General features: G+C 40.9%; 1 protein-coding gene across 3 annotated transcripts in view; it reads right to left on the bottom strand.

Annotated features, from left to right (window-relative positions):
* Nucleotides 1–16,381, bottom strand: part of CFAP61 (cilia and flagella associated protein 61) — a 332,916-nt gene that overhangs the window by 206,607 nt on the left and 109,928 nt on the right. For all 3 annotated transcript variants that reach the window (XM_066595763.1, XM_066595760.1, XM_066595761.1), the window contains exons 12-16: nucleotides 15,946–15,985; nucleotides 11,514–11,653; nucleotides 4,275–4,401; nucleotides 1,953–2,030; nucleotides 658–864 (exon numbers count right to left, since the gene is read on the bottom strand). In XM_066595763.1, the coding sequence (XP_066451860.1) occupies nucleotides 658–864; nucleotides 1,953–2,030; nucleotides 4,275–4,401; nucleotides 11,514–11,653; nucleotides 15,946–15,985 (592 nt within the window). The remainder of the gene's footprint in view (nucleotides 1–657; nucleotides 865–1,952; nucleotides 2,031–4,274; nucleotides 4,402–11,513; nucleotides 11,654–15,945; nucleotides 15,986–16,381) is intronic.

The raw sequence follows: 16,381 nt of genomic DNA on the forward strand, positions 1-16,381 counted from the left end.
GAAGCAGGAGACCAACAGAGGCAGACTAGCTAGCACACTGAGGGAAACCAATAACCGGCAGTGATTGCAAGTCTCTGCCCGACCTTTAAACAAAAGCCTCCGCCCAGGGGCGGAGAGAGGGAGACAGCCAACTCCCAGCAGAACATAATAAAAGGTAGCTCGGGCACGGCAGCTGCACTCACAGGTGCGCACGCGCCACCAGCACCACGCCGCCCACGCTGTCCAGCCACCCACGCCCCCGGACCACAAGCCGGGGGGGGGGAAAACGCGCCCCGACCGCGGGAACCCGCACACCGCCGCCCTGGGAGGACTAGCAACCGTCGCATGGTAACATATGTGTCTTGCCAACAGGATGGGGCTATAGATTATTTCATCCAATGAATAGATTCACCCTTTCCTGCAAATGTGTGTAGAGCTTGTGGGACATCACTGATGACAAGAGCATAATAGTATAAGAGAAAGCCCAAATTGATATTTGCACCCTATAAGCCTACTTCTCTACAACGTCCTACTACCCTCCCTCCCCAATAGTAACATTATAGATTTCTGTAATTTCAGCTCTGTTTATTGGTTATTAAGTAAATTCTATTAACTTCTAATTATTCTATTTAAACCCAATGCTAGAGAATTCTCTGCTTGATTATGTACGTAACTCACCTGATTCTTGTCATAGGGTGGGTACACGGGGTAATATAAAGCGGACTTGTGGGATAGGCGGAGAATCTCTTTCAGGAAATGCCTGCTGTAGTGTTTAAATATAGGGTTGAAAGCATAATGGTGGAGATGTCCGTGCTCGTTCCGCCGATAGTGATTGAAGTAGATAAAGTCTTCAATGTTGTAGTGTGAACGAATGTACTCAATGTCCTGCAAAGCAATAAGGAGCAGTGAACATGAGACATGGATAGTATATCTGCAGGACAACATGCACTCATTTTATCTTATAAGGTGTAACAAATGGAATTACTAATACAGACATCATCTCTTATTTGTAGCTGCTTTTAAGGGGCTTTTAAGGGACTAACAGAATGAAGTTATAGGAACAACTGCTCAGCAGACATTATTGGAATCGTCACTCATTATCAGTAGTTTTAGCTACTTGTGTCTGTGCATTAGGCCGGCTTCACAATATGTACACACATGTTTGCGCACTGAACAAGGCTTTTTTGTCTGTATCGGCAAATTATTCTAGACTTTTTCTGCCTGCGGGGGGAAGGTTCATTTGCGCATTGCAAACAAATGCACTGATTGAAAAAGACAATTAGTTCCAGATGTGTTCTATTTCTAGCACAATTACGCATCTCCTTACATATGGTGTGTGTATTTGCGCACCGCCCATTGACTTCTATGGTGACCCTTGGAGTGCAAATACTTACCAAAAAAGATAGAGCATGTTCTATTCTTTTTTTTTTTGCGTGACCGAAATGCACATGCAAAATATGGAAATGTGAATGAAATCAATGGCTTCTATTCCCTGCGTATTGTTTATCATACGGGCGTATGGTCACCTGTATGTGCCATAAAAATTGCATGAATGATGAATTTCCGTGACCGAGTCTCAATTTGTAGCTGCGTATTTTGTGCCATTCACAATGGCAGCCGCTGTGTATAGGCAAATAAAAAACTGCTGCAGCACGGAAATCCATGGATTGGCAGAAATCCTTGGAATAACTGCTAATGCTTAAATAGAGCCAGCTGTCTTGTTTTCCCAGCGTTGGATGCAACTTAATTCCCTCCTCCTTTTTTTCCCACTTCCGTTGAAGTCAATGGGAGCTTCCTGTGATCTCCTGCTAATATACAGTCATATATACATGCATATATACAGTCATGTGAGTAAGGCCTAAGGGCTTATTCCGACGTGCGTATATCGGCCGGGTTTTCACGCCCGGCCAATATACGCTGTCCCTCTCTGTAGTAGTAGTAGTATATAAGATCCAAATAAAACATGAATATACCTCTTCATTTCTGATGACCGCAATACCAACAACCTGGTCGGCTACTTCAGCAACAAATGCCTGCACAGGGGTTCCATCCTGAAACAAGTTGTATGGAGAACGAGAATGACCATCAATGCAGCTTTATACTATACCCCTGGTAGTCTTCCCATGAACATCAGGCAGGTATTGGCCCAGACATATTTTGGTGCTTTAGAAGTCAGGCCTATTCTTGAGTACATCTGGGGCGCAGATAACCAAAAATAGCATTGGTTTTGCCCTGTTAGCTCTAGTTTTGGAGATATTGCATAGCCACATTATATGCTGATCTAAACAGTAGTCCCTCAAAATCTGGGATCTTTAATGGTATTATTTAAAAAATGATTACATACATCTTAATTAACAGCAACAATATTCTACAAGCAAATGCATTAGATAGCAAAGGAAAGGATCCAGCATCTATAAAATCACGGCTCTATTGAGACATATTAAAATACCAACAGGAAGGACGTACAATGGCAGAACAAGCCGACGCGTTTCAAGCTGTCACAGCAGCTCTTAGTCATAGCATAAGAACATGGCGCATCTGCTTAGTTTATGAAGAAACATACAACCAATAAACAAACACAAAAGTAATCACATGACACATCAGAAAAAGGGGAGAGAAAAGGGAAATAGGACAATTAACCCTTAGTGTTAATGCCCACGGCCGGATTTCTGCCATGTTTCACATGGGGGGAAATCACCTGCGTTATGCCACAGCTATTAGGTTCTATTGAGCCTAACAGCCCAATGTTCACACTGCGGAATTCTACCGCAGAATTCTGCAGTGGAAAGAAACCGCTGCATGCTCTAACTGCCGCGGAAAACCGTACGTCCGGCTTGCATTGTAGTCAATGAAAGCTGGCCGTCACACTATACTTCTGCTGTGAGCACAGCGGAATACACATCCCCACCCACCGCTGGCCGCGTCATCCCACACTGCCGGCGCGTCACGTGCTGTACTGGCATGCATGCCGGGTTGGCAGGCAGGACGCGCATGGTGGATCTGGAGAGATGAGTATGGGGTCTTTGGGGGCTGCCATGATTGACTCCACTGCGATATTCCGCTGGTGGAATTCTCCACGGCCGTGGGCATGAGGCCTTAGTAGTGCAAAATCAGGTCAGATCTCTTATTTAAACCAAAGGGGGTGCTGGATTTCAACTGAAAAATCCAGTATGTTTCTCTATTAAGTAATTTTTGATGGCGCTCACCTCTCCTAACGGGACGAATGATCTGTTTAATATCTGCAGCGAGCATAGAAACTGAAAGTCACACAGTCAACATACTGAAGTTGTCATGAGACACAAGTGATCAAGTGAACAATAAACGTCTTTGAGATCTGCATAACCAAACAACAACCACTTTAGGAATGTCCACATTTAAATGACCCAGAATCCATAAGCCAGCTGGACCAATATGGTCAGAGAACAGACTGGCCGATAATATTTGACCTAAAGTGGGTTGTCATTGAAAAAAAGGTTGTGTCATTCCCACCCAGCCATAAAAATTATGGCGATGGATGGAGAATATTTTGCTCCCATACTAGCGCCAGTACACTGAAACAAACTGTAATTGAAGCTGAAAAAAGTTAGATAGCAAACCGATTTTCTAAGACAAAAATATTTAAATCACAGATATAATTGTCCTATACCACCAGTAACCACTCCGATGCCAAATAATGAGGAGCAACATAATTGGATGGTGTCAGGATCTACCAACATCGTTTCCTCATACAGCGGCACCATCGTTAGTGGTGTTCTACATATTTCATCTAAAATGCATGGATGTTAGGGCTTTTTTTTACTATTTCTGTAAAACTGGTGCTGTTTTTTTGAATCAGCGTCCCAAACATATCTAAAAACATGCCCAACTTTCAAAGCACCCATTAAAAAAGTCTAATGTGTTGGCCTATGTATAGATCATATAAATCTCACATACTAACGCTATAAAGATTTAATTAGACATTCGGTCAGAACTGTCCAATAATATGACCATTGCTGATGATTGCACCGCAAAGATCTAATAATCTGTAGCTTCTAATCAACTGAAATCTTCAAGATCTTCAGGACTGAACAATAGATATGTCCACGACATTCTTTGTTTCTCTTCTGTAATTGTTACCTTGTTTTTGAACAGCAGCTGAATCTATAAATTTCGGCTTTACCAACAGGAATGTGCCCGCTTGTGCTGCATGTGGCAGCAAATATTGACTTCAAATTTACCCAAGTAATACATGACAGTGATAACTAGTTCTTGACAAGTAAATCAATTTCATACAGTTGTTGAATGATTCCACTCACAGCATCTCTTCGAGCTTCATTGTAGATTTTCAGGTCATCCAATATACTTTCATGGAGATGTAGGCTTTCTATTAGATTTTCGACTGCTTGTACATCACTGCGCTTTGCTGCCCTCACCTGTAAGCAGCTAAAATAAAGGTAAAACCCTCATGTAAATGATTAGTTTATGACTGCATGAAATCTAATTGCAGATTAACTGTACTAATGCAGCCTATTATGAAGCAGAAGCTGGTAGACACACAATGTTCAGTGCAAGGGCCCACAGGAGCTGTTCTTTCAGGACCATTATTCCAAGGCAGGAAGCAACACTGAGAAGCTTGTGGAAATGCACCTACAATACCATTAGCACATTAATCCCTCTGGCTTTTTAGTACTTATGCACACAGTCTGGTTTAGATCTCAGGGGGAACGCTGTATAGCATGGCACTGGGATAATGAAAAACCCACACTTTCATGCCTTATTAGAATACAAAGAATGTGTTTCAAGAAAATCAAGGATTTCACTATATGATTTTGTGATGTAATTACTATGCTTCAACTTTTTCCCCCCATAGCACATTAAAAGAGGGCTCCAGAATTTAACAAATTAGTTTGCTAAAACAACTAAATACATGTAGCAGCCTGCCCAAAGGTTGTCCCCGAGTTGTGATCTAACTGATCACTGAACGGATCGGAGGCTGATTGTTCATTGTGCTTCTTCTAGAGGCTTCTCTGAATATGTCCATAGGGATCTATGTAAATATGTATATGATTCATAGCTGAGCCTATATAGAGAAGTGACATGTAAATAAATAAAGCTCCATCTGATGATATAACTCCCAAGATCAGCCATCATGAACCTACTTTAACATGAGCCTTTAAAGGAGTTGTGCCAGGACTGAAAGTTGTCCCATATTTACAGGATAGGAGATAACACACCAATCACTGGCAGCCCTACCAATCACAAGAATGGAGGCAACGTGTTCTACTGTGTAATGGAGCAGTGGCCAAGTTTGTGTCCTGTCACTCTATTAAGTCCGATGAGGCTGCTAGGAATAGCTAAGTTCAATCATTCGGCTATCACCAGCAGTCCCATTGAAATGAATACTGAGGCATTGCTTCACTTATTTAGGGACTTCCGACACTCCGGTTTTTATGATCAGTGGGGGTCCCAGCAGTCTAATCCTCACTAGTCAGATAGTTATTCTCTATCCTGTGGATAAGGAATAACTGTCAGTCTTTGCATAAACCAAATGGCCTCATTGTCCATAGTAATCAGGCAGAGTTCAGCTTTTATGTCTCAGACCTCATTCACACAGTTTATTTTAGTCAGGGACTCTACACCGAAATTCACACTATTTTAATATTCAATTGAAAGCCACGATTACTATGGGCGATGAGGTCAGTTTTAAGGCTAGGGCTACATGGTGACTTCAGCTGCGACACTTGTCACATGACCAAAGTTCACAGTATGGCCATGCAACACTGCAAACGAATGTAAGTGAATGTGGTCAAACTGCGACTCAAGTTACTATGGCCCGACAATCACAACAAATCCAAACTTGCTAGATTTCTTGTGAGCGATCATTGGGTCATGGTCGCACCAACTTACGAGTTGCAATGCAACTGTATTCACTTCCATTAGTTTGCGATGCTACAAGGCGATACTGCATTCTCTAGCAATGAGATGTGTGTTGCAGCCAAAATCTCAATGTAACCTGAGCCTTATTGTTAGATACCGTTGATAAATGATGACCAATATACTGTATGTTGTGTAGTAGCATGTACTAAATTGTGAAGAACCCTTTAACTGTTTATGGATCTACAGTGGTACTTGAAAGTTTGCGAATCCTTCAGAATTTTCCATATTTCTAAAAGTCGTTAAAGAGAACTAAATCAACAAATGAGTCAAAAATATTAGAATTAGTCATTTATTTATTGAAGAAATTGATCGAATATCATATGTCTGTGAGTAGCAAAAGTATGTGAACCTTTGCTTCAGTATCTGGTATGACCACCTCATAAAGCAATAACGGCACCTAAATGTTTCTGGTAATTGTTGATTAGTCCTGCACATCGGCTTGGAGAAATTTTAGCCCATTCCTCTGTATGAAACGGCTTCAATTCTATTATGTTGGTGGGTTTCCTATGAACTGCTCGCTTCAGGTCTCTCCACAGCATTTCTATAGGATTAAGGTCAGGACTTTGACTTGGCTATTCCAAAACTTTAACGTTATTCATCTTTAACCATTCTTTTATAGAACGACTTGTGTGCTTTTGGTCCTTGTCTTGCTTCATGACCCATATTCTCTTGAGATTCAGCTCACGGACAGATGTCCTGACATCTAACTTTAGAATTTGCTGGTATATATTGAAGAATTCATTGTTCCATCAATAATGGCAAGAGTGGTCCAGATACAGCAAAACCAACCCAAACCATGATACCACCAGCACTGTGTGTCTCGACGGTATGAGGTTTTTATACTGTAATTTAGTGGGGGGTTTTCTGCAAACATAATGCTTCTCATTGAAGCCAAAAAGCTTCATTTTGGTCTTCTCCATCCACAAAACATTGTTCCAATAGTTTTAAAAAACCTGCAAACAAGCAGCAAAGTTCTTTTGGGAGAGCAGTGGCTTTCTCCTTGCAATTCTGCATGCACACTATTGTGGTTCAGTGTCCTCTGGATGGTGCATTCATGAGTATTAACATTAGCTAATATAAAAAAAGCCTTTAGTTGTTTAGAGGTCACCTTGGGTTGCTTTGTGACCTCATGGACTATTATTCGCCTTGCTCTTGGCATGATCTTTGTTGGTTGACCACTCTTGGGGAGGGTAGTAATGGTCCTCCATTTGTATGCAATCTGTCTGATTATGAATTGGTGGAGTCCAGACTCTTCAGAGATGGGTTTATAACTTTTTCCAACCTGAGGATCAACAACTCTTCTTCTTCCTCAGAAATCCTCTTTGCTTGTGCCATGATACACTTCAACAAACTGTTGTGAAGATCATACTTTGATAGATCCCTGTTCTTTAGATAAAACAGTCCACCCACTCACACTTGATTGTCACCCCATTGATTGAAAACACCTGACTCTAATTTGACATTCAAATTATCTGCTAGTCCTAAAGGTTCACATACTTTTTCCAATTACAGACATATGATACTGTATCATTTTCCTCTATAGATAAATAACAAAGTCTAATATTTTTTTTATATTTGAATGTTTTTATTAACATTGCTTTTCTTTTTCTACTTTTAGGACTTGTATGAAAATCAGATGTAGTTTTAGGTCATATACAAGCCGAAATAAGGAAACATTCTGAAGAGTTCACAAACTTCCAAGCACCACTGTATACTATACATGATAGTAAACTGTACTTACATACACAATATAATGACAAAAATGAAATACAAAAATTAAATACTAGAAAGGGTCGAATACAAGCACTCAACGACTAATATACATATGCATGGGATCATCTACTGAGGACTAAACATGTAGATTTTATCTTCTCCAAGACATCGCCAGAGATACAATGATCAGAAGACATCATATTAATTAAGCTCAGTGTTCTTATCTGAAGGATCTATGCTCATTAATTAAAGCTTAGTCCCATGACTCTGATGGATGTCTGGATTCTATTACCCGTTTGATTAACTTCATTACTATTTTGCATCCACTCTCTGCATACAAATATAGGATTCAAACACACTGGTGTAAAAAAAGATGACAAATGTCCAATTCAGGATGGTTTAGTATAGCTAGATATGTACGTTGTTTACTCAGAAATGATACAAAATGGTTAACGCAATAAGAATTTTCGATGGTCGTTTGTAATTTATGATCCAAGAAGAATCCAATTACATCAGTATTGATTTAAACACCTCCACAATGTAACATTCATCTTATGCATGGAATGAAAACCGCTAATGAGACTAATTATCATCTCTAATTATCAGCTTTGTGTGTTGGATTATAATAAGCCTGCATTATCCCTATATGAACAGTTGCAGTGAGGATTTATTCATTTACTGACCGCTATCGTTTCCTTATGGAGGATGGTTTACAAACATATGCTGTGCATTGTCAATGAAAAAATCCATATTTTTTTTCAGTTTACTGATTAGTATTTACTGAATCGGTGAATTAAAAGAGGTTTCTTCCCCAATCAGGCCTCATTCACACGAGCATGTTTTTTTTACGTGCCTATGTGTGTGAAAAAATGCATGAATGGGCAAAGTTTCATATCCGCAGCGCATGAAACTTTGCCTGTTCACTGGAGCAGCTGCTCCACGAAGGTCCCCTCATTGGGGTCAGTGTTTAATGATGAGGGGACTACAGCAGGGACGAAAGAATCCCTTGCCACAGCTGTGGCAGAGGACCCCTATGCTATCCCATTGCTTTCAATGGGGCCGGCACTGCTGCCGCCCCATTGAAAGCAATGGGATGAAGGCAACCCCCTGCAGCGATGATTTTCATTGGGGGGGGGTCTTGAAATATAAGCGCTACCTCAAAAATCATCCCTAGTTGTAGAAAAAAAAAGTTAATTCACCTAAAAGTGCTGTCTGACTCTTCTTGCCAGTCCCCGGCAGTGTTATTCTGTATCTCCAGAAAGCGCTGCCTCTGTTTGGCTGAGTGCTGTGACCAATCAGAGGCAGCGCTCACCTGTCATTCCCCGCTGCAGTCCCCTCATCACTGAACACTGTGATAGTGCAGCAAAAATCGCATCAAATCCTGCAATAATGGCGCGAAATTTGACAAGTTTTTATTGCGGTTTTGATACGGAGTTTGGGGTGCATTGTTCATTGCAGACAATCTGCATCATTTTCTACTACGTGGGAACATACCCTAATAATTTTATATTGAACCCGCCATAAACATCACTATTGGAAGGGGCATTTTGACACAAATACTGCTTGTACACTGATATTAGACTTAAAAGGAGATTTAAAAAATGGGTCACCCACTTGGGCCATTCTAAGAATATTATGTAATGAACTCAATGTGGAAAAAACTACTGTACATAACCTGATGTGGATAGAGAATTTAGTAGCTGACAACCATGAATGTTTTAACAGCACTTGGTCCTGTTGGATCACTGTAATGTTACATAGTAGGGCCTCTTTACGGGAATGCTTTTAATTTACCTTTTACTTCTTAGCGGCGTTATTCTTTCTTAGGGTCCTCATACACGGGGCAATTATTAATCAGGTAATCATTAAATCATACAAAAATGAATAGGCCTCATGCACACGGACACGCATGGATTCCGCTGCTGAATCTGTGTATGCCCGCAGACATGGGCATTTAAAGACAGGTTTTCCGGATCCAGCTTGGGTCTCCTCCATCACGGCCAAATCTTTTTTCTTCAGCAGGGCAGATGCCTCTGAACACAACAGCTGATGCACCAGGCGCATGTGCAGTGCCTTTTTAAAAATTTCCTGCTTGCCCGGGGATCCGCAGAATGTCTGCGTTGACAGTTGCGGACCTGCCGCGGCAGGGATGGCTTCCATTGAATTCAATGGAAGCCGTCCCTACGTGTCGGCTCTGAAAATAGAGCACTCTGCGATTGTTTTCGGCACGTATGGCCGCAAATAAAATCCGCTGGTGTGCGTGGAGAGCGGAATCTCCACACACATCAATGGACACATTGAGCAGCGGATCGCCAAGCATGTTGACAAGCGCGGAATCCACTGCTCAATTTGCCCCATGTGCATGAGGCCTGAACTCGACCAATGATTGAACGCCGAACGGAAATTATTTGCCTATGTTAATTTATGCAGACATCAAAACCTGCCAATAATCGGTCCATGTAAGCAGGCAGCTGTTTATCTATGAACGACCGCCTGTTTATTTAGAATCGAGGCGGGTGGACATAAGAGACCTCTAATGCGCTCTACATCCATTCAGTGAGCGATTACTGCTTCTCCATGGATTCCTTGAAATGACTCAACAGAAACACATAAAAATGAACGTTTTGGTTTTTTTTTAAATTAACAATTTTCAATCCAGTCTTGGGCTTCTTCTTGCATTAAGATTTCCCTGCGTAGCTCTAACATTACACGATGTCTGACAGACGTTTCTAACAGTATGCAGGACAGCGCTCAGATGTCAGAGGTTGTTCTACATACGTATGTTACAGTATACAGGACATTGGTATACAGCACTGTCCTGTATACTGTATCATACATATGTAGAACAGCCTCCAACATCGGAGTTCTGTCCTGCATACTGTTAGAAACATGTCTTGTCCCTCATCCGATATCAGAGCTACGCAGGGAAATGTTAATGTCGGACGAGGGCCAACACTGGATTGTAAAGGGTTCAGAGCATCTTAATAAATTTGATGTTTCTTTGGACAGTCTCTGTGCCAGAAAATGAAGTTATGAGCTATGAGCCATGATTTACACCAGTGTCTGTGTAAATTACAGTAAATCTGTTGGGCCATGGGAGATCACACTCCCTCCTACAAAGTCCCGTCTGACTTTTGAAGAAGTGGTGAGGACGGCATAAAATGAAAAGTCCCCAATTTTTGTGGGAAGTATGAGACATCTATAGCACAGATAACACACTGGCCTGGTGACCCCTTAACACTAATTCAGGAACCATAAAAGCTTCACATCTTTATCAGTTGACTATTTCAGTATGTTTTTATTTCTCTATCCATCCTGTTGTAGTATCCTTCTAAGTGCAAATTAATCACACCAATGTCTGTGCCTTGCCATAAGTATGTGTGTATATAGTCATGCCTTTTCGGATCTATTTCATTATGCCTGAAGAAGGACCCTAAGACGTTCGAAAGCTTGCAATAACATCATGCATTTTTGTTAGCCATTAAAAGGTATCATATCTACAAGGTTACTTGGTTTCTCTTGCTTGGAACAATCACACTTTTTTTGAAAAAAGCATGCACCAAATGTTGTGACTTTTTCCCAACAGAAACCTGGCACAAGTGCTTGCTAAATATCCTCCCCCGTATATCTTGAAGATCTGGTTGCTTTTATAAACATCTGTATATGAATAACATATATAACCCATTAGAAACGCACGGAAGATGGTAAACTTACTTTTCCAGTATGTTTTACTAATTAGGGTTTTTCTCCTTCATTCTTTATTAATATAGGTTTAATGAGAAGCATAGAAAGGCTGGAGCCCGGCGGTGTGCATTACCGTGACAATATATTGTGATCCTATTTTCTCACATGTGCAGGTGTAAAGAAAGACAAGCAGAGATTGTTGAGGTTGATTTTCCACTTACTTGATCAAGCCAGCTCGGTGGAAAATATAAAGCTCCTGAGGCAACGTGCATGTACTCCGGGGCACGGCTCGCACAAAGCTCTGAAGCAGAGGAAATTCAGGGGTGAGGTGAGGAACCGTGATGATGCAGAAGTCTTTATCCTTGAGCAATGAAAGACAAACACATTACGGGAATCCATGCATATCATACAACTGGGAATAAATACTAATTAATTAAAATGTTTCATGCATCAGAGATCACAGTATTAGCCTGGAATTAGTTCATGCACTAGAGATGGAGCAGGCTGGCAGGGGGACCTTATAAATAAACAATACCATAGCATTACATGAGTGATAATACTTTACCTACATTAATAAAGTCTTAGCTTTAATTATAGTGATTGTTTTTGTGAAACATTTAGCGTTCTTGCCATGTGGAAATTATGTATTTTTGCCCCCTGCAAATCTTTCATGTATTCTAGATGTTTGTCCAAGCACAGAATAATATAGAAGACTGTGAAACTTACTAAATTGTATGATAAGCTATTGGGCTGGTGTTAGCACAAGCTTTAGGCCCCCTTATACGCACTTGCACGTACCTCAATGCAAATTTTTTTATGCACTGAACGAGTCTTTTTTGCATATCGGCATATTTTAGTGTACTTTTTGCCACCCACAAGTCATGTTTATTTGCACATGGCAAACAAAGATGCACCGATTTAAATGGCTAATTATTCTAAGGAGTTCCAGATGTGTTCTCTCTCCAGTGGAATTACACAATGTATCATGCATTTTCTTGCATATTGGCTGCACATTTGTGCACTCTCCATTGACTTCTATGGGGACCTTTGGTATGCAAATGCGCAAGAAAATAGAGCATGCTGTGTTTTTGCGTGACAGAAATGCAGAGAAAAATGCGCGCATGTGAATGAACCCATTGGAATAAATGGATTGGATTCTCTTACTGTAAGAGCATTGAGACTATGGAACTCTGCCTGAGGACGTGGTGATGGCGATATTCGCTAAAAGAGTACAAAAGGGGCCTGGACGTCTTTCTTGAGCAACACAATATTATATGTTATCATTAATAACTTCAGAAGGGTCGGTGATCCGGGGATTATTCCGATTACCAGATTGGAGTCAGGAAGGGATTTTTTTTCTTAAATGGGGAAAATTGACTTCTACCTCATTGGGGTTCTTTTTGCCTTCCTCTGGTTCAACATTGGGGTATAATAAGCTGAACTGGATGGACATATGTCTTTTTTCGGGCCTTACGAACTACGATACATATTGCGTGTGCAAATTTAGCGTGCAAAAATATGCTTGCATGAAAGGCACCTTAAAAGGGTTGTCTGTTGTGAACTATTGATGGCCTATAAGCAGGATAAGCCATCGATAGTAGATTGGCGGCGTCTACCACCCAGGACCCCTAGTGATAAGCTGGCCAGGCTTTATATTTTGTTCAATGTTCCCAAGCTGATGGGCCCCTTGGGAATTCTGTAAAAAGTCCTCCAACTATAATGCTTCATTCATAGTATTGGTCTTCTTATACGGGGTAGAGAGACTGCATGGGCCCCTTAAGGCCCAGGTGAGATCACATCTTCTGCATCCATTATAAATATGCCCCTGTTTGTATTTATTTTTGAAAAGTGTATGTTCACCATCATTCACTATCCTGTTAGCTGTCCAGGGAAACAGTCAGCAAGCTAAATAGTTTAGCTGTGCTCCTATAATGGAGAGGGTCAGTAAGGGTGTATTCACATATTCCAGTTCAGTTGCAATTTCCAAATGCAGCTCAACCAAAATGTGTGAACGTACCCTTCATTTCTTCTACATCAGATCTTTGTTGAGTATGTGTTGCAAAGATGACTTTTCAGAATGCAAGTCACCATAGCTAGGTTTGTGCTGATACTGGGAGAGCAAAGAATGTTTCAGCTCTGAAGCTAGCAGAATTAGGAATGCAGCTCTGAATTGTACAGGCTGTAATCAGGATCACTAAAGCATGTGGGAAGCAATGTATTTGTAAAGTAACTTAACTTTGTATTAAAAGGGCCTTTTACATGACTGACATAAAAATTATTGTTGGTTGGCAGTACATCCTCTCATGTGAACAGGCATCTAACTGTCATTGTAATTGAAATCTCATGAGAGATGGAAGGACAAGAGATCTCCAGCACAAAAAATACATATGATGACTGTAACATATGAATGCAGGCATTGCATGTCTAATCTACTTGTTATATTGTTGAACTCCATATGCTATGGGCAACTTTTCTGCACATGTAAAAGGATCCTATAAAACTGCAGACGTGAACCCACTGTCACTGATTGATTTGGCTTTGGGCTAAGTGATCCCCTGGTTTTCACCCGTTAAGCCATTGTTGAGGAATCTAGTCTTTGCCACAAGGAACTTGGAGTTCACTTACATAAAAGTAGCCTCAGTTAAATGACAGCTGACCTAGGTGGGTCGACAGGCAGTAGACCCTGGTACCAATGGAAGAGCCAAGTATGTAGTCAACTATCATTCCAAGGGAGGGACAGGCAGAGTTCATGCATTAAGGAAAATCAGGCTGGAGGTTGGGACAGGCAGCAATCAGGAAAGACATAGTCAAAAACCATACTGAGGTCAGGACAGGCAGGATTCAGGAAAGCTGTTTATACATGCTGAGGGTCAAAACCAATAGGCATACACTGTCAGGGATCAAACCCAGGATCTCCTGTGCTCCAGTCGGCAACTCTCCCCATTGAGCTATTCAATCCCCTGGACAGCTCCCTCGATGGACCTTAGGAACTTCCAGTGAGGGAAGGTGCCTTAAATAACCTGGGATGGGCTGCAATAAGCGGGATGCAGAAAAGCTGAGTGCATGCTGGACCTCTAGGAGGCAGGCTGAGCATGGGTGCATGCACTGTGAGTAGAGGTAGCAGCTGGAGGAATAGTCAAGAGTCTTCTGCACAGAAGATAGCAAGAAGGAGGATACTAATGGCCAGTGGGTGGTTGAGGTGAGTGTAGGCACCACCATCTGCACCACCAATAGTTATAAAAGACCATAATATTATATGTAGCCTGTAATCATTATGGAGAACCTATTTACAATACACAAATGGTACATTGACTTTAATGGGTGTAATGCTTTATTTCTCCTGTGGTCCCTCGTTTTCACAGGGCCCAAAGATCAGCACACTGTAAGGGGACTTTTATCATAGGTAGAGGTTGTCTAAATTGACAGCCCCTTTAAGGAATAATATTTGTTTGAAACTACCTTACAAGGCCACAAATATCACAGAAAAACTATGAGAAGTGACTTGTAGTGCATGTTTCTTAAATATCTTTTCTATGCTGCCCGATGCACTTAGTTGGCAGAGCACACAGGCAAGAAGTGCTGTCTTGAGGGGCCAGGTCGAAAAACTCATCTTACATAAAGCTTTTAACTTCAATCTTTGCGACTATGTGACAAGAATACGCTAACAAAAAGAAACATCACATTCTGCAAAACACACTTAAAAGGTTGCATCTACAGAGAGGATACAGACACCATCTGTCTGAGGACGGTCCGTATCTAATAAAATGGCTAGCCTCAGGCCAAGTTCACAGAGAGCTATTTTCCCAGCGACGAGATAAATCTGATGATTCATTACCAGGACGCCGGTCCTAATTCTAGGTTTACGTGTACAGTAGGAAGAATCTATTACCAATAACACGATCTTATCTGAGATCACCATTAAAGGCCTGAAGTAAGCAAGGATTGGCAATAACAGAATTAGTGATATTGTTGTCGATCACCGGTTTTGAGTATTAAAATGAGTTAATTAAATTTGCTGATGGATCATGTAAGTTCAGAGGTAGCCACCAACTTACCTCACAATTTCTAGCATTATCAGAAGTATACTAGGCGATTATAATTATGACCACTTGTCATCATTTCTAGTAAATGGCCATCGCAAGCTATGATAGCATAGATAATAAAGACATGCTGGGAGGCATTTAACCCCCAAGTACACAGTGATTTTTTTCGTATTTTCCATCCTGACCTTCCAAGAGCTATGTTTTAATTTTTCCATTGACATAACATCACAAAGGCTTATTTTTGCATGACAGGGTGCAATTTTAATGTCACCAATTTAGAATACAAAAAATATATTGAAAAACATTTATAAATTTTTCGGGGGGGGGGACACAAAATTTGGGGGGTTTATTTTTATAGCATTCGCAATGCGGTTTGAGTGGCAGAATATAGGCATACTAAGGATTTTCACCACAGAATTCATTGAATTCATTTTTCCCCCCCAGACTCACCTGTCGTCCCCATACAGCCTCCTGCCCACACCTCTATCATGTACATGAGGCCTAACACGGTACAATACGTCTCACTTATACCCTTTTTACATACATTTTCTGAACCAATTACTGATTTGTTTGATTTACTAATTTAGATTTAATTTTTAATTATACTTACAGGAAACAGCCCGAAGACATGACTCAAAAAATCAATGGACCTTTATGTTAAAAAAGAAAAAGAAAAAACTGTTAGAAACTCACAAAAGTTGCACAAAACATCAAAACTTCATACAAATATTGGTATGATTGTAGCAGCAACAGCCAAGGACCCAGCCTGCTCCTATTACCTTGTAGGAGCAGGAGCTTTAATTCCACACCATACAGTATATGCCCAAGACCAAGAGCTATAAATTTATGGTACTTGGTCCTTAAGGGGTTAATACTGTTACTCTTTTTAGGAGGCACTCTTGGATTTGGTAAAAAAAAAACCAGACTCATAGAATAAGGCTTCATAATTTTTTATACTGTACGTCTTTCCACTTTTTCTCATGTAACGGGATTTTGTCACATAAAAAATGCATGGACGCGCTAGTTTCACACGGACGAGGGTGATA

This window comes from Eleutherodactylus coqui, chromosome 3 (genome assembly GCF_035609145.1).
Source record: "Eleutherodactylus coqui strain aEleCoq1 chromosome 3, aEleCoq1.hap1, whole genome shotgun sequence".
NCBI classification, from domain to species: Eukaryota; Metazoa; Chordata; class Amphibia; order Anura; family Eleutherodactylidae; genus Eleutherodactylus; species Eleutherodactylus coqui.